The 25,793-nt window shown below is 38.1% G+C and overlaps 2 protein-coding genes across 2 annotated transcripts; one reads left to right on the top strand and one right to left on the bottom strand.

The window, feature by feature from the left end:
* Positions 1 to 723: 723 nt before the first annotated feature.
* On the bottom strand, positions 724 to 2,722 carry LOC140246087 (uncharacterized). Its single transcript, XM_072325534.1, has one exon. It carries the CDS (start codon positions 2,708 to 2,710, stop codon positions 989 to 991), a length of 1,722 nt encoding a protein of 573 aa, XP_072181635.1. The 5' UTR covers positions 2,711 to 2,722; the 3' UTR covers positions 724 to 988.
* A 4,023-nt stretch (positions 2,723 to 6,745) lies between these two features.
* Positions 6,746 to 25,135, top strand: LOC140246321 (actin-related protein 2/3 complex subunit 4). Its single transcript, XM_072325795.1, has 6 exons — positions 6,746 to 6,801; positions 13,877 to 13,995; positions 16,312 to 16,423; positions 17,505 to 17,600; positions 19,553 to 19,723; positions 20,625 to 25,135. Exons 1-6 carry the CDS (start codon positions 6,799 to 6,801, stop codon positions 20,628 to 20,630), a joined length of 507 nt encoding a protein of 168 aa, XP_072181896.1. The 5' UTR covers positions 6,746 to 6,798; the 3' UTR covers positions 20,631 to 25,135.
* Positions 25,136 to 25,793: the final 658 nt, after the last annotated feature.

Genomic DNA, 25,793 nt, shown 5'->3' with positions numbered 1-25,793 from the left:
CTAATATTATGCATGGAAGATTCGCAATCCTATTTTCGCTCACCGTAATACAATGTCATGTACTGTACCTATTATGTATCAAGCATTTCGACTGGGTTCATGAAATTCTGGTGACGCTGATGATATTCTTCCTTGAGCGGTATCAAAACATATCCTATTTCCTTTCTCACCATTCGTTCAATTAGCATTTGTAAAAACTGTTTATCAATCAAGTGTAATGTGTTCTGGTTGAACGCACACAGACAACGAATTCAATTGAACATCGAAAAGCGTGAATGTACACATTGAATCAATCTGCTCTGACCTTCACGAATTTTGCTTGAAATTGTGCAGACCTCTAGAGGATGCATGGTAATTCCTCCAAGTTGCGAAAATATTCGCAGAAACACATACAAACACACACACACACACACACACACACACAGAAACAAACAAGGCAATGTACCAGGAAAATTATTTACATGATAGGGATATACGTATACGTGTAGTCCAAAGTCTGGGTTATCGACTACTTCATATTTTTCTTTGTTGATTTCTTGTGGGTTTTTCTTCTGCTCTCTGATTGGCATACAACACGGTTGTGCATGTTAATGACGAACTGTGAAGCTCACGAGCTCTTTTTTTTTTTTCAGGCATTACCATTGGACTGTAGAATGAACATCTTGTGTACTTCCTTCAGGTAGAATCAACAGTCAAGGAGAAAGGGTGCAACAGTTTACCAGCGTTTCTCACGAGGACTCCCATCTCTGTTGTATTCGGGAGGATTTCAATAAAATACAGTCCCATGATACTGCACTAAACTATCACTTCTGATGAACAAACATCATTTTTCAAGGGTATGAATTACACGTGTTCTCATCGGAAGGCTCACAACTGATTTTAGTGTGTAGGCCCTATGTGTGTTTCCTCCACTCCCTACTGGCAGTACTTCGTTTATTAGCCTGGTGTTCACACAGGACTCGGTATGCATGCAGAAAACATCGCTGGATCATTTGTCAAAAACTTTGCGCTTTAGCCTTGTACTCCTTCTTATTCCTTCCGTACTGCTCTGAGTTTGTGTCTTCGTTTCCATCTTTCCGACCTCTTTCGTCAAAGACACTTTCCCTCTTCCAATTGATTCTTTAACTGTCACATCTGGGAATTGACGGGCAAATCCTCCAGCTCCTTCAGCTAGCTTTCTTTTCCTGGAACACTTTCGTTTATTTGGAGTTAGGCCATCACTTGAGAGAACTGCGTTAGTCTCGACATCAACACCATTTTTAATGCTTTCTTGACTTTCAACTTTGACTGCAGGTGTCTCGAGAGCAAACCTGGACACAACATCTCCGTTTGGGTTTGTGCGCAACCTGACTCTCGCTTGCTTCCTCGTCGATTTGGAGGCAGACTCGGCCTCTACAAGTTCACCAACAGCTACAGCTGTTTTCGATTTTATCGATACATCTTGATGAGATTTTTGACGCTGTCCTCTTCTTGCTCTCTTTCCTTCTGTCATATCTCCTTCAATATTTTTCTTCCTTCGTTTGGAAGGAATTTCACAACATTGAGCACTTTTATTGACAGTTTCTTGCTCTCCTCTTTGTGAAGCTCTCTTCCGATTGCTTTGTACTGTGCTCGCATTCTCGAGTCCTTTCTTTTCAATGTCGTTTGCCAGCTGGGGTGTCCTTTCATGTGAAGTGCGACGCTTTGATATTCCTTTTTTCTTGTCTTTAACAGGTACACGTCTCCGTTTTTCTTTCCTTTCCCTAGTTTTGTCAGGAGATTGATCATTGTCTTCTTCTAGAGAATCGACCTTTATGCCCTTCTTTTTCTTACCCGGATCCATCATTTCCTCAGTGGCAATATCGCTCTCAATTCTCAGAGGTTGGCACTCTGGACACCAAACAGTCATCCTCTTCAGCTTATCACCAAACCATCCTCTCTTTGTCTTGTGTCCATCGGGGCACTGAAACTTCCAGTACATCTTCATCCACGTTCCAAATCGCTGGTATCCCGACGATTCCTCCTCCCACTTCTGCCAGTCCTTGGTGAAGCGCACCACCTCTTGGGCAACGGCAGCGGCTTGTGTCCGCGTCAAGTTACACCCTAGCTCAAGGGGATGCATGCGACACGCGTAGAGAACCTCATTCTTGACAATGTTGCCGGCTCCAGCGAAGTGCGCCTGATCCATGATGGTGTAGCACAGTGGAAATGGCCTCAGAATCGCGGCTGTCGCCTTCTCGATGTCGAATGTACTCGACAGAACATCAATACCCTCGTCGTCGCAGGGGCCATCCACAACGCGTACGCTCCCACCGTAGAAAACAAGAAAACTTTTGTCGGGGAAGTGAAATTCGATCATCGGCTTTGGCGCAACTTGTGTTTTGGATCGCTTGGATGGACCCTTGTACTCATTTGCTCGTAAGCTGCCCCACATCAGGAAGTGGTACCTGTACCAAATAGAAGCATCATGCGGCACAGACGAGGTTTTTGTGGTTTCACTTGTCGAATTCTCAGTCGTTCTGCCTCTCTTTCCTTTCTCCGTGCCATCATAACTCGTCTTGACGAGTTGGAAAAATAACTGCTTGCCGTAAACAGTGACGTCATTAATCCTAGCTCCCTTCCAGTTCTCATGGTCGACAACCTTGCTGGTTCCTGAGACGTTCACGATTTCTTTATGAAGAAACTGGCGAGCCGTATCGCCCCATCGTCGGACGCAGGGACCCTCCGGCATTCTCCTTTTATGACGTCACATGCAGAACTGCATAATGTTGATGAATACAAAAATATTCGATGTTAGTCACAGCTTCCCGGTAAGGGGCCTCATTGTACAAACATCGTCAGGATATCAACGAAATTATGAAACAAACATTACATTTACACCACAATATCCATATAGTTTCTGTTTTTTGAATGAATGTGAACATTATGTCTTCTTACGACTGAAATAAAGATTGATACACACGTGAATAAACAGTCGCGTGTGTGTGTGTGTGTGTGTGTTGTAAATAATGCATATTAAGGTGACGATTATAGCTAATCATTTCATAAATTGGGGACTCAGGTTATAGGCACCTACCTATCAGTAATGTAAAGCATAGGAAAAGACAGTTCGAATTTACATTCTGCGCATGACCAGATAAAGGTCATCTGATAAAAAACATACAGGGACACAAGCTTTTGGAGTCACCTCGATCTGCCCATAGTTTTAACCAGTAACTCTCGCTGTGTACGTGTGTACTTCTTTATCCTGACCAGAAGCCGTGCGCAACTTCTGTGAGCGTCAGGGCTGTGTATACATTGGGCCAAGGAGTTACATAACTCCTAGTGGTAGGCACTGGCGTAGCCGGGGGGGGGGGGGTGGAGGTGCGGTCGCCCCCCCCCCCCCCCACCCCCTCTAAGATTTGGACCGGGGACTTGGGAGGAGGAAAAACAAAACAATTTCCGATTTTTCCACAAAAAGTGTGCTCCAGATCGCTTCATCCTCATACACCCTCCCCTAAGCTCTACCTCACTTAGCCTTTTGTCAAGGCCCTCTCGCTGTAATGGGCGAGCGAAGCGAGCCCAGCCGAGCGCGCCAGCGCGCAACCCCACTCAGCCGGGCTCTCTTCACCATACAGCGAGAGGGCCTTGACAAAAGGCTATACCTCACTAGACTTTGTACGTATACACAGAGATGATGCACAATAAATAGCTAAATTCCATGATTTTAACTCTTCCCTGAAAAAGCCCTATCTATTTCAATTATCATTCGTCACTGGAAAAAAAATGTAAGTATTGCACCAAAAGTTTGCACCAAATCGCTGAATTTCAGGGCTGAAAATGCAAAATCACCTGCGTGTGGGAGGATAAATGCCCCTTATCTAAATCCTTGTGTGCATGCTTTTTCTGTTTGAACAGACAGCGTTCATGATATTCATCGTAAGAATTAATACAAGAAGTTTATTTAAATGATACCGTACATCAAAATATACTGCTACCTTAAACAAGTGGGACTGTTTCAAGTCGATAAAATACGCAAAAACATGCATCAAATGGCACCATTTGCAACAGCAAAATGCAAAAAAGTTCTCACCGTAGGAGGGGGACACCCCCTCCAACACCCTCCCCTCCCCCTCGCTCGCTCCGCTCGCTCGGGCTCAGTCGCGTTCATGACATTCAGTGTAAGAATTAATACAAGAAGTTTATTTAAATGATACCATTTTATAGGCAAATTGTTCGATAATAATGTACATCAAAATACTTGTACTAGTATACTGCTACCTTAAAACAAGTGGGACTGTTTCAAGTCGATAAAACACGCAAAAACATGCATCAAATTGCACCATTTGCAACATCAAAATGCAAAAAGTTCTCACCATGGGACTCGGGGGACACCCCCCCCCCCCCCCCCCCTCACCCTCCCCTCCCACTCTAGCTCTTTGTGTCTATTCTCCCTTTCACCTCCCTGGTGGTCCAGCACATTCGGGTTTGAATAGCAGCGAGGTGATGGAAACCTCCAAAACTCTTTGGCAGAATAGCGAGGAGTCATCTGTGTTAATTTATTAAACTCATTCATGGTATATGGTATAAGATATACAAATGTAAGTTGCATATTCTGGGCTTAATACCAACATCTAGGGGAGGAAATATCCTCAATCAATGAATATACCCCCCCCCCCCCGAAAAATCCCGGCATACGACCATGTGTAGCTGCATATGCATGGTCTTCCAAGACGTCGATCACTCTTACCTGATTTACCCAGATGTCAGTCTACAGCGAGGTGTTTTCCAGTCGGCTCTAATTCACCTGCTCCGATCGATAAGCATCCAAATCATGTGTGCATGATTGTGTCCTTTTGGCTGGTGAATAGTGGTCTTGGCACGGAAAGCAGCAGCTAGCCAACAGGGTTATAAACAGAGGGTTGCCAAACTGGTATAAACCTTTCGCTCTTGAAGAATCATTGTTACGCAATTTGTATCTCTGTGATATAGTTCTCTGTCAGAACGCCATGCGCCAATACACTGAAGTGTGGTAACGTGTTGTTTTGCATTTACGTAAGTTCAATTTATCCGCGCTCAGGTCTCTGCGTGTCACGGTGCGTAAAGCTGTGTTACATGGAGGACAATGGTACGTGCACTGGTGTGTACATCTAGCCTGAAATCCAGATGTTTATATGATATAATCGGGAAGTGAACATCAAAGGAAAATAATGAGTGAGACAACATTACTAATCGTCTGCGACCATGCAGGGAGCCCCTAACCAAAGAGGTTCTATAATCATGTAGAACCTCTTTGCCCCTAACTGACTAACCTCGCGCAATCGATTAGTTCGCCAAGAAATTATTTTTCATTGGTAGAGTCTGGAAATTAGACTGCAGTTGTCAGGGGACTCGATACAAAATTTGATACATCATCATCATCATCATCATCATCATCATAATAATAATAATAATAATAATAATAATAATAATAATAATAATAATAATAATAATAATAATAATAATAATAATAATAATAATAATACATGTAATAATAATTGCATTTATATGGCGCTTCATAGGGATACTGGCGTTTCTAAGCGCACTTGTGCTATTCATACAAAAAGACTAGAAGACTAGAAAACACAATAACATAAACAAAACCAGCATATTGACAGTAACAAAAGGAAAAAGAAGAAGAAGAAAAAAAAAGATACATATGATGTACATGTACATGTCCATGTACATGCACCTGTTCACTCCTTGTTTGAGCGTGATTTTCCCGTAGTCCCGTTTGTCATGTCTATTTGTGTTTATAAAGAATTAATGCGTAGGGGGCCTATTATCACTTTACTCTGATCCTCCGGCTGATTTTAAATAACTTTCCTAGCCTTGGCTATAGTTTGTAATGGCGATCTACACTCTAAAGATTGAAACGGTAAATTCAATATTTTCAGTGTTAAAGCTAACATTTACCAAAGGTTCGAAAAGTGACATTTATAATGTTGGATATACCATTTAAAGTATTTGTTAGAGTGTATGTAAACTAATGCACTATGCGTCGCACAGAGAGCATCATATCGTTATGTCTATGGTGAGAATTACAATGTAGTTCTGATCGTGCAAAACAGTAGGCCTACTTCAGATATGGTATATAATTATGAAATGACAACTTCGTGAGGTCTGAATGCCTTGTATGGTGGACCTATCTTTATTTTCGACAGCTGATATATAGCCTACTGAGAAAAGAGAGAAAAGTAAATAAATCATATACAGCCATATTGTATCTAATGACACGCAGAAATGAAGAGAGGAATTTTCCAACCACTCGTACAATGAACATCAACCTAAGGTTGATTTGGATAATCAGAATAGGATAATAAAACTGTGGAAGATTCTTTAAAATTTATGAGTTTTACCATGGTCTTTCTGAACAGTGGAAAGTCTTCTGCATTCATGAGATAGATAAAAGAGTGGCATTGCTTCAAAAGTTTTCCTTCAGCTTAATACAAAAAAGCGAGTTGTATATTTTTGTATATTTTGCAACTATAATCCACCTTTAAAACTCCTCTTTTTGGCAAATTCAGTACAATTCCAGTGATAAATATAAATCAAGGAACTTCACGTCAAAAAAAAAAAAAAAAAAAAATCACGCTAATATATCACTAGCAAAGATTTTGTGTCAGTGTCACTCTGACTGGGTATCATCACCCTATCACACACCCACTTGTGATCGCGTCACTATCTTTAGCGCCCTCACTTGTTCAATTACAGCCAATACGATTTTATGTGTTTCTCTATGCTACCGTGTTGGAGGCCGGGCGTTTCCTTCGGCGACATACATAGGAAGTATACTCCAAAATGGTAAGTTTTGTGTCTTATTTAGCATTAATTGCATATGTGTCAACTTGATGAAATCGCATGAAGTCATATGATTTGAAATTTATAGTAACTGGTTCTGCCTCTTTGAGTAACCCAAAAGCAAGGACCTTTTAGTAACGCGGAAAGAGCTGTCTGTCCTAGTCTCTTTACACCATAGAGCTCTATTATACGTAAATACAGCTCTATGCTTTACACACATGTACCCGCGCGAAGCAAGGCAAGCAAGAGAACAGTATCTTGGCCTAGTGCACGCCGCAGGTTAAAGCGGCAACAACGGCGGCGTAGCTTGTACTGTAGCCTGTAGGAACTTCCGGTATGATAATATTGACACACACAACTTGCTTTCTTGGTCCTTGTAGAGTACTGGAAATACTGCTGACACTCCTTTTAGCAGAAATGTTGTGTAGTCAAACTCACAAGCTATGACAGCAATTGAGATTTGCTTTCAAAGGGGCAAACAACATTCATAGTCATTTCATGCCATGCTTATGCGCCATGTCATGCTGAATAGTGTGGGTATCGACTCGAGTGTTTGTGACTGTGTTAACATGCTTCTATTACCTTGTGCAAATTGTGGCCATACTGATGGAGTATACATTTGTATTGTTACATAGATCTACTTTCTTACTTTTTAGATTATAGATATATGAACTTTTTCTGTACATTCAGAGGCTCACAAGGCTCTGATGTGTGCAGAGCCAGTGGCTCAGTAGCTAATGACAAAATATTTAAATTTTAATGACATGTCAATAATGTATGTATGTTAATGAGCTGATTGAGAATAGTAATAATACATAGACTCTAGATACGAGTAGGAGGTATTTGATTCTTTCACACCTCCTTGTCAATTGAACTGATCTTCAAACGTGAAATGCACGCACAAACTCGCTCTAAATATGAAACAACTATGAATATTTGCATGATTGTGTAAAATCGAAGTCCAGAAGAAATGAATTTTTTGCTGTTTTGACACTTTTGCACCTGTTGGAATATGCCGATCGCAGCTAGCCTTGTTCCCTCTGCGATAACTGCGTTGCATAGGAGCAGATGGCGCAGCATGGTGATATACAAAACATGTTCATGGCACAGCAGTGAGCACAACGATTGATCTGAATGTAGCGATCTCTGTCATAGCAATCACAGCAAGTTCTAGTAATACTTCTTTGTTATCTTTACAAAGATAAACATGTTTTTCCGCCTTTCCCTCAGTTTGTACTGAGTTTTGCAGTAGCGATTGATTGAGGTTTTGGGGTGTTGTTCACGTCGTATGTGTACAATATGTTATATGTGTGTGTGTATGTGTGCAGGTGGGTGTGTGTGGGAATGAAAGAAGATTGTGAAAATGTAGTTAGAAGACAAGGGTGACAGAATATAAAGAGAAAGGGTAGGAAAAGAGGGAAAGGAAATGAATGAAAAAATACAAAAAAGGTAAACTTGGAAACAATGAAACAAAAGGTTTGCAAAATAGAAAGTACATTGTACACTTAAAATAAAAACAAAAGATAATGGGAGGAAAGCAAGAAGAGAAATTTGCGTGATTAAGTAAAGCAAGGGAGAGATGGACATGTCTGAAAAAAAAAAAAGCAGAAAGCATAGAAGAATTAAAGATTGAAGGAAAAAAAAAAGCCCTACAGTGAGAATGGTAGAATAGGAGATGGATCAAAACCGGATGAAAGCAAAGAGGAAAGAAAGAAAGAATTACTGTATAAGCTGTTACATTTGTATTTCTGCAGGGTTTTATTTTCACGAATTCGCGAGCTTTGGGCTGATCGCCAAATTAAAGACACGCGAAAATATTACCCCGTCATACCTTCTGTACAAATTGATGACAAAATTGCGAATTTAACAACACGCGAAAATGCCACTGATACCGTGATTCGCGAAAATGCCACTGATACTGTGATTCCCGAAAATATCTGTATGCGAAAATATTGGCGTATACAGTGCATTTTCTACATGTATACAGGTTGAAAAGAAAAAGAAGAAACAGATTTATCAGAACAAAAGACAGGAACAAGATATTAGAGAGGAAAGAACCAGGTAGGTGGAAGGAAAGAAAGGATTATACAAGTTAAAAAGGAAATGAAGTAATGGATACATTAGAACAAAACATAGGAAAAAGATATTGGAGAGGAAAGAAAGGTAGATGGAAGGAAAGATAACTCATGAAGGAAACAAAAAAAACCAACAACAATGTAGATGGCCTAGTAGGCAGAAAGTAAGATTGAATAGGAAATTGAAATTGAGAAAGTTAGACAAGAGGAAACCCACAAAGAAATGATTGTACTGAAGGAAAGGGAAAGTTAGGAATACCTGAAAATGAAAGAAAAGATAGAAAAGAAAGTCATTTCATCGACGAAAGGCAAGTGTCGCATGGCCTATTTCATTACAAAATCAGTCATTTCATTGACAAAATGACTGATTTTGTAATAGGCCATGCGACACTTGGCGCTCTATACAAATTTTCCATGGTTTAAACCATAGACATAGTTTCAATTGTTCCACCTTCGTGAATTCGGGCGTATGTATCTGCCTGTCATAGCGCATGTGTAGTTGTTTTTCTGGTTATCAGTGGGTTTAAAAGTCCAGTTTACCTTTGGGAGCAGTGATTTCAAAATTTTCAAGATATCATATTTGATGCATATGTGTAGGTCTGTTGTATCATAAAACATCCCACCATATGAAATATTTGCAATAAAACCTAAAATATAAGGAGATATCAGGGTTTTTCTCAATAAACCGTAACTGTATACGGTTTAGTCTGGAAATTTTTTTATTATAACTATTGTTCACATTTTGTGTATTTAACAACACTTAACATCGATTATACGGATTCAAATTTTGACAGTGGTTGTTTCTATCCCTAACTCACATTTTAGAACTATTTTATAGTACTAATGCTTTCATCTGCAAATGGTAAATTATGCCTTTAATAACTATGATATGCATGGTTTAGTGCAATGCCGACATACTGGGCTTCATGTTGTGTGGAGCACTGCATGAATGGGAGAAAAACTTGTCTCCTAACCCCTCCCAATTACATGTAAGTGGTGACCAATGTACTGTGAAAGTGGTTTGATGTACTGTTATAAAATGTATGTAATGGAATCTGATGCTGCATTGTAACACATTCTCGGCTGGTTCTCCCACCCACTCAATTCACTGACAACAACAAAAAATTTTAAAACGTAATTGTTAGCATCATATTTGGGGGCTTCAAGCATACATTGTACATGTAGAAGTCTGCATTGCATCAATTCCTTGATATACCTTGCTATATCGAAGACTTGTTTGCTGTAGCTCTTCTTCAAAGGATCAGTTTGTGATTCAAAGCAAAATGTGATTCAAATATTAGACAATGAAATTCAACTGAGAGTTGAAATTTTTTACCTAATGATTGTACATACACAGTTTACATTGTTGTACATGTATGTACTGTATGTTCTGGCTATGTACTCCTACAATATTAAGGTGTACAAATGTGTGTCACATTCTCTTACTGTATTATACAATATGTATATTTCAAAAGAACTTGTAAGAAAAATTGGCAAATGGTTGAATTTCAGATTGGTGATGACATTGACAAGATGAAAGAGAAGTATCACTTTTTTAGAGAGTAGTGAGCAATTTCCCACCTTGAAGATGTACAATGCATACAGTACTGTATGCTTTTTACAGAAAGCAATATTTTCCTGAATAGTCATTGACTCTTGGGGTTTATGAAAACAAAAACACTGCTATAAAGATACCGCATTTACAATACATGCAGTATTCATGGTAGTCTGCCACTCACATACTGTATACCCCCTTCCAATAAGCCTTTATTGGGTACAAGGGAAGAAATATGCACATACATTGTACAGTACAAATTGTACTTGCAGTGAAACTGACTAGCATGTACTCACCAACACTGAATCCCAATTTTCATCCTAATTTGTTTAATAGACACTTTGTTAGATATCTTACAAGTTGTATTTAGTTTATACCTCTACCCCCTCCTTTTTTCTTTCTTTGATTTTTTTTTTTTTTTTTTTTTTTTAACATTTTGCAATATATTGTACATCCCATTATATAGCACTGCACATCAGGTAAATGTGTACAGTCCATGTACATACAGAAGCCACCTTAACTCAGGAGCTATTAGTTCATGCCATAGACTGCCATATGGCTTTGAAACAGAAAGGCTGGCTTACTCATTCCAGGCACTTCCCTCCAGCACATCTTGATGGGTCTCATTTTTTATGTGTTCACACTAACACAGTAATAGGGTGTTCAGATGCAAAAAATTTATACTAAAACAGTAAGCTATGCGAAGTATTTATATATGTCTGAACGCTGACTAACGAAACAATGTAGGCCTATAACGAAACGATGTTTAACAAAACAATAGTCAGAGCATTGTTTTGAACTAGAACTCGATAGCGAGTCAGCATTCCTTGTACGTCTGAACATATGGTGATCATAGAACGGTATGAATGGGTGGGGCTTTATGTGAGCGCATGAAAGGTGACCATACTCCTCTCACTAGAGGCAATGTCATGACCATAACGACACGTGCAGTTTCCCACAGGGCATCCATATGCAACGGTCAAGATTAGAGTCAGAACAATCTGTCGGCTATACGACGATTCTTTATACGTTGTTTCTTTATCGAGTTTTGGTATTTGGCTTGCATCTGAACAGGAGGCATATTATAAAGATTTGTACAGCAGCCCTCATTTGGTGACAATCCATACTTGCACCCTGTCTCCCATGCAATTCAAATGGTTAGCTTCCTGGACTTGCCTATTTATAGTGTCTTTTTTCTGCTGTGTTTTTTGTTTTTGTGTGCAGGATACCTCTTTTTATATGGATAATTGTGTTCGTGAGTGGATATGTTCATGTTTGTGAAAAAAAATAGATTATATTTATACTTTTTAGATATGCAGGAGAGAGAAAGAGAAAGAATAAATGATCAAAGGTGTAGAGAATGGAAAACAGAGTTCTATATTTTGAAGGAGTGACATCAGGAGATTAGCAAGAACAGAAAAGGAAACGTACTTTACTTGCTATAGATCAAAAAAAAAAAAAGGGAAAACAGAGATAATGGAGATAAACAGAGAGGGATTTCTAATCTCATGTAAAGAAAATGGGTTAGAGGAGACTTATTGTAAGGTGAAGAGGAAGTTTAGATACCAGCAGACAAGTGGGAATTGACAGTGCAGTGCACAAGTGAAGCTTACGCTGTAGATAGTTTCCTTAATGTAAGTGGTAAGAAGGAAATAGGGAGATAAATCTGGCCCACATGTGTTCGTCTCACTGTGTTCTGTTTCACATAGTGTTACTTACGCTGTGAGGCTGTATACGGTAGAAGGTGTTCCTCATATTCTATGGTGTTGTAAATGACTCCGTAGGAGGAAGTGAGTGTCATACTACAGATCAGCCATGTTATGCCTTCCCTCATTTCATGATCAGTCAACCTTACGGATCTTTAGTTGCTGTCAGGTGCATGTATAATACTTGAAGTATGATACCAGGTAATCATTTAATTCATGATGACAATGATATAACTACATAAGGGCAACAACAAAAAAATGCACACAAATGTATTTAAGAGCAATGAATCACTGAAAAACGGGTACATGTAAGGTTATGGCCAGTTTTCTGAGCGGGTTTTGTGTGTGAATTATTATTATTTTTCATGGAGCATGCATGTACTTTGCAAGGGTTTCCTGGAATGAGATTTGCAGTAATATGGACACGGATATTGCCCAAACAAGCAGCCATTGGGCATACTTGCATAAACAGAAGAAGAGGAGATGAACCTCTCAGCGAAACTCTCTAAGCACATATTTTAACCTGTTGAGGACGGACTGATTTTGCTCTAATACGCATTTCCCATAGACACCTGCCCGAGTGTTGTAGGGTCTCGTCTCCAACAGGGTAAGACGGGGAAAAGGTACTCTGTGTGTAAAACTGTGGGATTTCTGCACCGGAAACTCAAATGCCATTGCAAAGGCAACACAAACATGCGTGACGTCAATAGCAAGTTAATAAACAAACAAACAAAATATTAGGGATATTTTCAGGGTTGGACAGATTACTTTATACGCCATAAATTAAATGAGTCTAATTTTATGCAAATCTGAACTTCTGGACAATTTTGCGAGTGGTTAAGTTCACCATTGTAGAGTACTGTACTAAACAGAGAAATATATGCATGCACGTCACATTCATGTCGGGATGAGAGTTAGTATTTTATGGGCTTTTAAATTCATGAATAGTATCTGAAGTGCAAAATTCCTGAAAATAAAAACCTTGCAAATTACTATATTCACCGTATGCAATATGCCAATACAACATTTTTATTTCTTTATTTTTTATTTTGGATGGGGGGGGGGGCTTATTTTAAAGTATGTTATATTATTAATATTTTTGCAGTTGTTTCTTTAACACCTACCTTGCTGTACCATGCATTTAACTTTGTATGTATTTCAGTTCAAGTAGAAAGTTTGATTAAATGGCAGTCATGACATCCAGGGTGATGCCACTTTTATCTACCAACTGTTCTTCATGGTATTTAATGGCATTTACAATGTTCAGGGATTCAAGTTTGTTGTCAAAGGCATTAGAGCTGCCAATTACTCAACAGTATATTTCTGATATTTGATATAGCATGCTAAGTATGATTTAGCAGTTTTCTCATATTCTAACCTAAATGTGATTTTGCCTTTAACATATAACTATTGTTTTTTGTTTGTTTATTTATTTGTTTTACATTGCATCTGCGAAGTTAGCAGGCCTTGGCATATGAAAGACCAAAACTTTGAAATTTAAAGCTGTGATCTACCTGGGCCCCGTTTTATCAAAAGATAAAATCGATTTTAAATTTCCTTACCACACAGGCTGCCATAGACTTACAGTTGAAATCAACTATATAATCAATTTTAACTCTTCATAAAACAGGGCCCTGGGGTCTCATCAATGTTTATTTGTTTCTGTTTGATAAATGTTTCATTAGTGTGGTGCTCTTCACTCCTTGTTGTTTACTGAATATTATGTCTGTTATGATCACCAGGCTGCAACTCTGAGACCATACCTGAATGCTGTGAGGTCAACCTTGACCGCTGCTATGTGCCTGGAGAATTTCTCCTCACAGGTTGTAGAAAGACACAACAAGCCAGAAGTTGAAGTAAGGTAAGTTGAAGAGCAGAGATTTGGAGCTAGCCAGAGTCGGGAGGAAAGACTTTTCCAGAATTCAGTGTGCAGAGAGAGTGAAAGTAGGAGTATAAATCATGGCTCACCATCCATGGGAAGAAGCTAGCTTCAGCATTCACTCATTGGGCCAAAAGAGTGCAAAGTTCATTCCTTATAATTTATTATCTTGCAGATATGAATGAATGAATTGAATGAATGAATGAATTGCTTTATTGTCCATAAAGGAAATTCTCTTTTCACTGGTTTTTTTTTTAACATGTAGTCCACATAATGAACAAGACAAACAAATTTTCAATTACATATTACAAATTGACAAATTCATCATAGTTCAAAGGTACATATTGCATAACATATAATTCTGCTTGCCCAATGTAAACATAAGGATAGCATATGAAATAGACCAAGTATGGATAATATACAACTGTCTTGTAAATCAATTTTGGCCAAAAAGTTCTGTATCATATAAGTCATAAAAAAAAAAACTTTCAATAATTGCTCATATAATGTTTTCGTTTAAAGAAAAAAAAAATATAATGATCTTTAATTACAACATATGAGTTTAAGTTACGAATATATATATATATATATATATATATATATATATATATATATATGGTGAGATGTATGTGTGTGCAATAGCATTTGAGAGTAATATGAGATATAGTGTAAGGGTGGTATGTATTTTGTATGTGTGTATGGGTGCGCGTGTGTGTGTCTGTGTCTGTGTGAGTAGATTCTTCTTACACACAAGTATTTTCAGAATTACGTCATCAATGTAATGTTACATCAATGTTACATCTGATACACCAAAAGAAAAATGAGATTATCCATAATTATTACAATCAATTGATATCTGGGTAAGGTATTCATGACGGGTGTGACACAGACCTTCGGACCTGCGCATTATAGAGATGTATGGCGTTAGGGATGAACGATTGCCTGAAACGGGTTTTCTGAGTACGTGGAACACACAAGCGAATACCTGAACGGTTGAAGGTAAAGTTTTCGTTGAGTGGGTGGGTGGGGTCCTGCATAATCTTCCGCAGTATGGAAGCAACTCTCTCTTGATAGACATCATCGAGGGATGGGAAGTCTAGCCCTAATAAGCGTTGGACTATTTTTCTGGGACGATTTAGCTTCTTCAAATCACATTTTGTTGCTTGGGCAAAATAACACACAATATTATAAGTTAGAACACTCTCAATGATGGAGTTGTAGAATAGAGCAACAAGTCTGTCTTCCACATGGAGCTTTTTCAGGGTCCTAACGAAGTAGAGCCTCTGATTTGCTTTTTTCTGCAATGATTCAATATTTTTTGACCAGTTTAGTGAGTTGCTTATGGTCGTACCCAAGTACTTGTATTCCTGGACTTGTTCCACTACTACCCCGTGAATTGTAACTGCCCTATGCTCAGTGGCATTACGTCTGTGATCTATGATCAACTCCTTTGTTTTCGACACATTTAACAGTAGGAAATGATCATCACACCATTTTACAAAACTTTCAACTGTGCTGGTGTATGCTTCAATATCATCAGATGAAAGATAACCTGTGATGACAGTATCATCTGCGTATTTTATGATGCTACACTGGTTTGAGGAACATCGACAGTCACTGGTGTACAATGAAAAAAGTACTGGGGACAGGACGCATCCTTGCGGTGCTCCTGTGTTCAAAATTTTCATACTAGATTGAACATTACCCATTATAACCTTCTGAGGTCGGTTACTGTGCGGCGCCCAAATACATGATACATGTGTTATATCAAAGCAATGAGATCACCAACTAACTTTAGGGAAGCAAATTGACCTAATATTCTTGGTAGTGTGTTAGTTAATAGTTGATAGTGTTGTCATAAAAATTATGACATGATCAAGGGCCAACATGCATTTTGTTTGCTGCAGAGAACTGTGTTATAGTTAAACTTTGTGACCATCCAAACATGTCTAAGTGGGGTTTTGAATTTCCAGGCACATGAAATAAGCAATGTCTCAAGTGCTGTTCAAATAGCTTTATGAGATGGAATCTCTCAATTCCAAAGCACAGTAGAAACATGACTCTCACAATATGAGGAGATATACTTGTGAATATTTAGAATATACTGTAGTTTTGTTTGTATTTTAAATCTTTCAATTTGTCATTCTAAGATTAGAAAACTCACAGTAAGGAGAACAATACTGTCTTCCAGAAGATAGTAACTCCAGTTCCATTCTGCAATTCCAACTCCAGTCTCAAATTGTCGTACCTGATCAAATTCACTCAGTTTTGTTCTACTTGTTCTATTTTATGTTACAGGAGTAGTAAAGAGTTATTATTGGCACCACAGATAATCAGCAGAAATGAGAGGGAGAAAGTTCTGATAGAGGGCTCCATCAACTCACTCAGAATTAGCATCGCTATCAAACAGGTGAGTAGCTACCTTAGAGGTATCCCTAGAGGACAAACCAGTGGGTCTGGGATAAAGACTACAGTATGCTCTGACCTGCACACTAGGCAAGTTTTACAGAAAACTAAAGATTGTACCAGTTTTATACATGTATGAGCTTCCCATGTACATGTAGATCAACTTGTGCATAGCCAGATGCAGTTTTCTGTGTCACTATATTTGCCTATACATGTATAAAAATTCCTTGTAAACGCGAAACTATTTCTTATGATATGAATGGACAGGAACAACAAATGTCATTAAATATATGTTTTTTTCTGTAGATCCACATTTTCTTCAGAATGAGAATCAAGACACAATATCAGTTGCACTATTTGTGTAAGTTTTGCTGCATTAGAGCGGGCTTCTGTCTCTCTGTGATGAATTACAGGTCTGGTTTTCTTCTTGTGAAAATGTAGAAATTGGATACATAATCTGACTTTACAACCTCTGAAGATTCCTCATTTAGAGACTGGTAAATAGGTATAGATTTTGTTCATGATAGACATCCACCACCCAGATGAAAAAAAAAATATCAGTGATTTTATTCATATTCTTCCATCACATCAACAGTTAGTTATTTGATTCATAACACATACTTCTGCCTCCTATGTCAACAGGTAGTAATTTTTATTCAGAATTTACTTCCACCACCCAGTTCAATATGTAATGACTTTATTCATAATAAACTTCCACCACCAACAGTTATGCCTGTGGAGTATATTCTGATTTCTCTTGGACCTTGAGGTGAATTTCATCTTAGTTACATATTATAGTGAAACAAGCAGTGGCTGTTTCAGATGTCAGTAAAGTTGGAAGCAATGAGATGAAAAAAGAAAAAAAAAAAAAAGATCTGACCAAATGAATGTTTCATGCCCTTCAAACTTTCCAAGTGAAGTTTGTTTGTTTGTTTGTTTGTTTGTTTTTTTTGGTCTTTTGTGAATAATGGAAAGATTTCTCCACAGTGATATCTCTGTGAGTCTTCTCAGTAAAAGAGCTGAATGTTTTATCCTTGCATCATACTTTCTCTCTGTCAAATTGTCTTACTCTTTGTCTTTAACAGGCCGATGAAATTGAAAAGATTCTCTGTCACAAATTCACCCGCTTCATGATGCTCAGGGCAGAAAACTTCTTCATCCTCAGAAGAAAACCAGTAGAGGTCAGTATTTCAGTATCGATGATTCCAGAGCTGCCATCTGATATGTTGGTACAATATTTGCCGAGCCCAGCCCTGCTTCAGTGTAAACGCGCAAAAGGCCAAATGCGAGGCCAAAATTGGCCTCGCATTTGGCCTCGCTCTGGAGGTGGTCTCGGCCGCGGCTCGGCCGCGGCCGAGCCCGGCCTCTTCTTGGTGTAAACGCAAACTGGGCCAAATGCGCGGCCAATTGCGCGGCCAATTTTAGTCTGGCTTCCAAACCCTCTGCCTGTATCTTTCGCTATTCAGGATACAGTAACCCCCTCAACGTTGAAAACTAGTATAGTTTAAGGTGGTTTTGTCCTGCAAAGGATTTTTTCCTTCGGCAAAGGCCTTTGCCCGAACGGCGACTTCGTCGCCACGGAATTCATTTGGCAAAGGGTCTGAAAACCAGACAATACCAAATTGCGTTTGTTTACAAGCAGAGCGCCACTACGACAAAATATTGAAAGGTTTGAATCAAAAGCGCGGCCGAGCCCAGCAGTGTAAACGGACAAAATTGCGAGGCTCGGCCGCGCAATTGAGGCCGGACTCGGCCGCGGCCGAGCCGCGGCCGAGCCCGGCCCCGCACTGTAAACGGGGTCCAAGTGCTAAACTTGGAAGAATCAGACTCATGACATTCTTTACAACAATCCACATTTCACTGTGACTGCTTAACCAAATTGTATGGGGTTTTCTGCAAAATAGAGCTAAGATGCTAAATGTAGCATTTGGACAGTTTAATCATATTGGGTGTTATCAATGCGAAAAATCCAATTGTAATTTTGTTGGGGGACATACTGTATGTGCAATTTTCTAATTGTTATTACATGTATGTTATTTATGTAAATGATTTTCAGGGCTCAAAATAAGATTTTTAAAGGTCAAGACCATTTTTAAAAGGGCACTTTCAGCTTGGGGCAAAGTGGCCTGCGATATGCCCAAATTTCAAGCTGCATCAAGGCTATTCGAAGGACATTATGGCCACTTTTAAAGGGCAGTTAATTCTGGTCAAAAGGGCACCAAGACCATTTTTTTTCTGAAATGACAAGTAGCACAATGTAAGGCACTTTGGTACCAGAATTGTAATATAACACACACACACACACACACACACACACACACACACACACATAGCAATACTGCTTTCATGTAAAAAAAAAAAAAAAAAACTCTTGAGTAAATTCATTGGTCGTTCAGTATGTGTGATATGACAGAGAAACGACGGCCAAGGGGCATGACGGGCAAGAGAAAAGGAGCATGTAAATTTATGGCCTTGAGAATATTTTTATTTTTTTTTTTTTTTGGGGGGGGGGGAGTGGGGGTGGCATCACGGCCAAGCAAAGAGACAGCGATGGCCATCAATTAGTTCAAGCCCTGGATTTTTGTCTTCAAGATATGTTTTTCACTGTGTGTCAGTATGCTTTTAGAGGGACATGGTGTTTGGCAGTCTTATGATATTAGATGTAGTGATGATGACAGTGATAAGAATGACTCGGCTCTTAGACTATGTAGACTTGTATGTAGCAAAGCACTTCATATATGTGCAGTTTGTTAGACATTGCCTGCTCGGCAAAATGGCCATAGCATGAAATTTCACCCCAAAATCTCATTATTATTCATAACATAATTGAAAGAGTTTTGGAAGCTTTTCATATGATACAATTGTCATTTATTTTTATTTTTTTATTTTTTTATTTATTTTTTTTTTTTTTTAAACCAGCAAGCCCTAGGGCCCATCTGCTTGGCAAGGCAACAAAGTGGTGTACATGTACACATGTAATTAATGCATGCAACAAGGAGTTTTATGTTAGAAGTTTATCTCTTTTTTTTGGGGGGGGGGGGTGCAGCTCACTAATGATCTTCTATTTTGTATATCTGTAAGTGATATACAGTGTATTATGTATAATTGTTGCTCAAACTGTTCTTTCTTCCAGGGTTATGACATCAGCTTCCTGATCACCAACTTCCACACAGAGGCCATGTTGAAGCACAAGCTGGTGGACTTCATCATCCAGTTCATGGAGGAGATCGACAAGGAGATCAGTGAGATGAAGTTGTGCATCAATGCCCGAGCCAGGATTTGTGCCGAGGAATTCCTTAAGAAGGTAGGCATTCACATCATCTGATCATCTCTTTGCAGAGTCACTGTAAATGTGCTTTTTCTTATAAGATAATAACTTTTAGTGTTAATATTTTATGCAAATTACATTCAAACCTGCTTATCTAAGTCATTCATGAGAAAGAAAAAAGAATGTGACTCACAAGGTAAACAGTCTGTTGAAAAAGTCATATTACATACAAATTGGTCAGAAAAGAATGAAAATCAATATTCGTTGTATGCTCAGGTGGTGAAGAGAGAAATAGTGGGCAAGAATTTCCCTGTCTTACCCAGTTTTTTCCCCTTTTCCTGAGTTTACTACTGATAGTTTCATGTAGCATGTAAAATCCATTTGCATTTCATTGATATGTCTCATACTGTAAAGTACTTTAACATGCAAATAGGTATTGTCACTATGAGGGTTCTTTATGAACTAAATTTGACTGCAGAACATTGTCATGGTGTTAATTTTGTTATGTACTGTATACGCTGTTATTTTCGCGTACAGATATTTTCGCGAATGACGAGGCCATAGACATTTTCGCGAGATGTTGTTTTCGCGAATTGACGCCGACGCTTATGTTAATGCACTATTAACAGGGCACATGGAGACATTTTCACGTGTTAAATTCGCGATCCAACTGTAATTCGCGAAATTCGTGAAAATTAAACCCTCGCGAAAATAACAGCTTATACAGTACTTCAATGTAAATTAGTTTCTGAAATGTTGGCTATTTTGAACTACGTGTTAGTAAATGATGGCCTATTGTAGCTTGATTTTGGGATCATACATAAAACTAAATTTGTGCAGCTCATTAATGTCTTTTAAGAACAGGAGTACAATTGACAGAAAATACTGACAATGAATGTTACCCTTTCTTTTTCACTCTTTCTCTCTCTTTCTGCAGTTTTGAGGAACATCACATCTTAGTATTTTGTCTTTTTTTACACCATCCTCATCCTAGTTGAGTATCTTTGATCCTAGCTGGCGGTATAAGATAGGCCTGATGGTCATATATGGAATTGGAACACCTTGTCATCAATACAGCTGACTCTTCCAAACTAGGCTAAAAGGCACCTCTGCCCTTTAACCTCTCCTGCAAGTCAAATTTCAATGTAAGAATAAGTTGTGTCTACATTCAGTCATAGTAGCTGTCATTTGTGTTTGTTAATAAAGACAGAACTGGGCTGGATATAATTGTGGTAACATGGTTTTCAATTAGCTGCAAAAAAATTCTTGGGACAAAGCTAAGAATCCAGTGGGCACTCAAAATGTAAGCCATGATCAGACTGTGCCTAAGTCTATGCATGTGGCAGCAATAAAACAGTCACTCATACATCACACTCATAAAAGAGCAGCCTAATGACCAGTTTAGACTACACCAGGTGTACTTGCATATATGTTTCTTGGTTGTTCCTGTCCTTTAAACTCAATAACCCCTTTAGCACCATGATGTGTGATACCAACAGAGTTGAGGTAGTGCTCCTTCTGTCTGTGCTGGTTATGGTCATAGCATGGCATGCATTTCACTTCAATTTTTTTTTTTTTTTTTTCTGCCAGAAGTGTAAAAAGAGTATGATTTAATGAAGTACTCGGTTATGTGATTTCATTTAAAAACCATGGAATGTCATTTGTATTTGTGCAAGTGCTCTGCAAGACTAGAATAAAATCAGTGATAAAGATGGATATTTTTCATTATGTGAGAAGTCATGTAAGCCTTGGTTATGTATTGCATTTTTCACATAAAAGATTTTGTGTCTTTTGAGGACATTCAGTGCATTGTTGCCATAGAGACAAATAGGTTTTATTACACATTATTTGAATTATCATCCTTGAATGAGAATAATGCAAGACTATTTAAGCCGATAAGTGCTTTCCTAAATGTGTCAATTAAATTTCATAGTGTCAGTGTTTAATCTAATAGAGGAATAATATGCACTAGAGATTGTGTCAATAGTACATTTATCAATTCCCGGCATTGAAGATCACTTCAACAATTGATACATGAAGGACAGCAATCTTGAAACAAACATCTTCATATTTATAAGTGTAATTGATATTTGTCGATTTATCCCAAGTAGACAAGTATTATGTGAATTGTCTGATGTTGCCACTTGTTAAAGGCAAAAATCGAAAGCAAAAACAAGGGAGGATGTTTCAATGTTTGCTCACGGATATATGACTTTCTTGCATGTCCCAAAACATTGCAACTCAAATATGGTCCCCTTTGATGTGATTGGCTTGTTTTGGTGTGAATTGTCCAGTTACTTGCTTGCCTGTGAGACAAAAACTTCAGGGTTGTTCATTCTGAAAGATGATACTCATTTTAAATGCTCAGTTGGTAAGAGAGAGTAATGTAATAGAAGCGCCATCAGCTCTATGAGTTAAGTAACCAACTATAGACAGAATTTCATTCATTTTTCTTGTACTACATGCTCATCTGTTCATTTCTATTATTCCCTTTGCCTATACAATGTCCACATAGACTATGTAAAGTAACTTACACCCAATTGCACATGAAGTAGGTATCCCCGCCATGAAAGTGAAGTCAATTATAGGATTGGTTAAAGTGATTGTACTATGAAAGGAGAAGATTAAAACTCTTTTGTGCCATCTTTATCATGTGCATTCATGATTATGCATGTATGACATGACCTTATTTTTCTTCTCTTTTTTTTAATGAAAAATTATGTTATGACTATGAGTCACTTTTGTAGGATTTGTTGTAGAATACTCAGGCATGATTGAAATGAGTTGTGACATTAATGGATTGATATGTGCAGGAATATCTGATCATTGAGGTAGAGGAGTGGCAAAAAAAAAAAAAAAAGACTCGACATTGTTCTGTGTGTTTGGTCATTCAAGTTCATTCATCATCGGACTTTAGTCAGCCTAGAGTGTGTAGTGCATTGGGTTCTTAGCTTTCTAAACATGCTGTAGTCATTCTGATGCTTCAAATACCAAATCTTTTGGAAATGAATGAAGACTTATGAAAAAGACAAGATGTATATTTTATTTTACCTGCTTTTCTGTACATAGCTAGCATACGTTGAATTGTTTCTGTACTTAAAATCAGTTGGAGCCAAAAGTAAGTTATCAGAGGCATTTCAATCCCTGTACCTGGTGGGTGGAAGGCAGTAAGATTTGCTTGTTTGGAACTTAGCAGCTTGTGTGCAGTCTTTATCTGAGCTAGGGAAGACATCCACATTTGAGCTAGGCAAGACATCCACCGCCAGTTAACCTATGAAATTAGATGCAAATCTGTGCAGACCAATACAATGACTGAACACTGGCGGTCTAGGACAAGTTCACCTGTCATTAACAAACCATGCCATAGTGTAAGATTTGTTGCTTACCTCAGTAGTAATCTAAATTAATTGATACTTCAGAATCGTAGCCAGTGTACTAGGTACTGCTTGAATGTCATACATGCATCCTACGGGAGATTTGCACTAAACCACCGGCTGTTACATAATGATGCATTTATACCACCCAATTCAATGCCTGAGGACAAAGGGGAAGGGGGCAAGAGATGATGTGTTGATGTAGAATTTAACAAAGTTCTAATTTTTCTACTAGTCTAAATTGTATTTGAAATTGCATATTTTTTTTTCTTTATTATGACTGTAAAACAAGATGGGTAAAGGGGATGGCAGTAGGATTGATGGAATCATAGGATATCACTTTTCTAGACCCTGTATGCAAGTCTTGTCTTCTGGGCAGTAAAATATCTACTAATGTAGGCACGGTTGTGCCTACCAGAGAATTTGTTAGTTATGCAAGATGCAAAACTGGACATGATTTCTCGTCTTTTCTATGGATCTCATCATGTCACAACACTGGCTGCCTGAATTAAAGGTAGAGCATGCAAGTTAAATCTAAAAGGCAAGAGTGCAGTATATCAATATTTCCATAGCTTATTTTGATTTGGCTGTGGTGTTATTCTTTCTGATGACTAGATGAATCTTTACATTTCCTACAGAAAAAAAAAAGAGCAGACCGATAACATTCCAAGAGTGTGATTTGTTTGATCCTTTGTTACCCATTAAGAGTCATGACATTGTTTTGTGGTTTAAACAATGTCAGGTAACATATTATGTGATCTGAATGGATAAATGCAGAAGTTTCCTATCGTGGAAATGAAAAATGATTTAGAAATGCCAGCAAAATGACCCATTTTGTCACTCAAAATGAAATAAGACTCCCATATGTAAAGTCATGAAGCCTATATTTGTGTGTGCAGCATAATTATGTACATACATGTACGTCACAAACCCCTTAGTATGTACACTATAATGTGTGGACATATCATGTATAGTAAAGTGTAAGATTTTATTTTCAAGTGTCTTTCACAGAATGGAATTAAGACTGCGGCATGCGTAAGCAAAGATTGATGGCTGGCCAGTGTGGAAAATTGATAACTGAGAAATTGTTCGATCAAGAATGTTTCATATTTGACTCAGTGTGATTCATTTCCAGTTTCTCATGTTCACATCAGTTGTATGTTTTCTGAACTAATCTTAACTATTCTGAACAGGGATGATGACAAGAAAGTAAAAGGAGAGTCACATGATCAAAGCTTTAATCACGTTCCATGTAAAAACATGTTCACGACAAGAAAATCCTAGAAATACACTTCTTTATTTTACTTCTTCACATGGATCTCTTGCAAAAATGTTGGAATAGGCCTACTAAAAGGGAATCAGTGTTTTGATGCACATGCCATTAAATGCCACCATTTAATTTCCTACACCATCAACAAACCTCCTTAGACCATCCACCCCTTTGATGTAGTCAGGCTGAGATAAGTAACCTGTGGTGGTATGGCCAGTTTGGGTGTGGCAGCATTCTGGTTGTAAAGATGGCATCCATTTTCCAGCTAATTTCTATTCTGATTTTTTAAAGTTACTTCTGTGAAAGTGGAGTCTGCCACATGACCGTGTCATATTTGCTCGGACATGTTAATGCAGACACATTTGTAAACACAGACACTTCAAGCTAAATATTTTATTCAAACTTTCACACGTAGCATGCTTGCACCTGGCAATCCATGGAAAACCTGTTTTATTTTGTCAACAATGCCACATCTTTGTAATCTGTTCTTTTATAAACATTTGTAATCTTCACAGTAAAATGACGCAATGTAGAGCTCTATCATGTAAGTTTATTGATGAATCAAAACAAGGCAGACTTGACAAAATTTTTGCATTGTGAATCATGGTATTATTATATACAGAGTTATGAAAATAAAGTCTTTGCACAAGAAAGAGACTTGTCATATTTCATGGTTATTGCTATATCTTGATTTGTTGTGAGATGGTGGGAGAAGCATTTGGTGATAACGAGATCTACAACATACGTAGGATAATTTTCTGATTATGAAAATAACAAAAATCCATATAATTAGCATAATGCACACCCATCAGCTAAAATAAATGTTAAAAAAATGAATATAAGCAATGACAACAGTAACATGATTTAAAGCACATGATCACAAATGATTGAAGATGATAACAGTGGTTTCATTCTGGTGATTAGGGGTCTGTATTAATGTGGTAAATGCAATTTTCATCAAGGTCAAGTAAAATAGAGCACTGTGCACACCATCATAATACAGCCTCCTCGATATAAATGAGACATATTCAGTTCCAATAGTGATTACAGTACAGCAATAAAGAATGCCGGCACTTTCTCCCGCAGGCAGGGGCCTACACCCAAGAGATGATCATGTTTATGGTCATAATGACAATTATGATAATACATTTAATAGCAAGTTTTTATATGCAAATTTCAGACTCGCACAGAATTTAAATGCATTTTACAAAAACAAATGATGAAATAGTACAAAGTATATCAACAAACATTACAATGCAAATTACATGTAAGCTAAGTTTTTGATATACTGTATGTATGTTTGACATATATGTATATGAATTGAAATGCAGTGAACGCATGCAAGTGAGTTTTCAGTTTCTGTTTGAAATTGTCAATAGGGATCACACTTCTTAGTGTGTCTGGTAGAGAGTGCCAGAGTGTTGGTGTAGCATGAGCAAAAGCCCTTCACACGAAAGAATTT

The sequence above is a fragment of the Diadema setosum genome, chromosome 2, assembly GCF_964275005.1.
Source record: "Diadema setosum chromosome 2, eeDiaSeto1, whole genome shotgun sequence".
In the NCBI taxonomy this organism is placed as follows: domain Eukaryota; kingdom Metazoa; phylum Echinodermata; class Echinoidea; order Diadematoida; family Diadematidae; genus Diadema; species Diadema setosum.
This window is presented reverse-complemented; position numbering and strand designations above follow the sequence as displayed.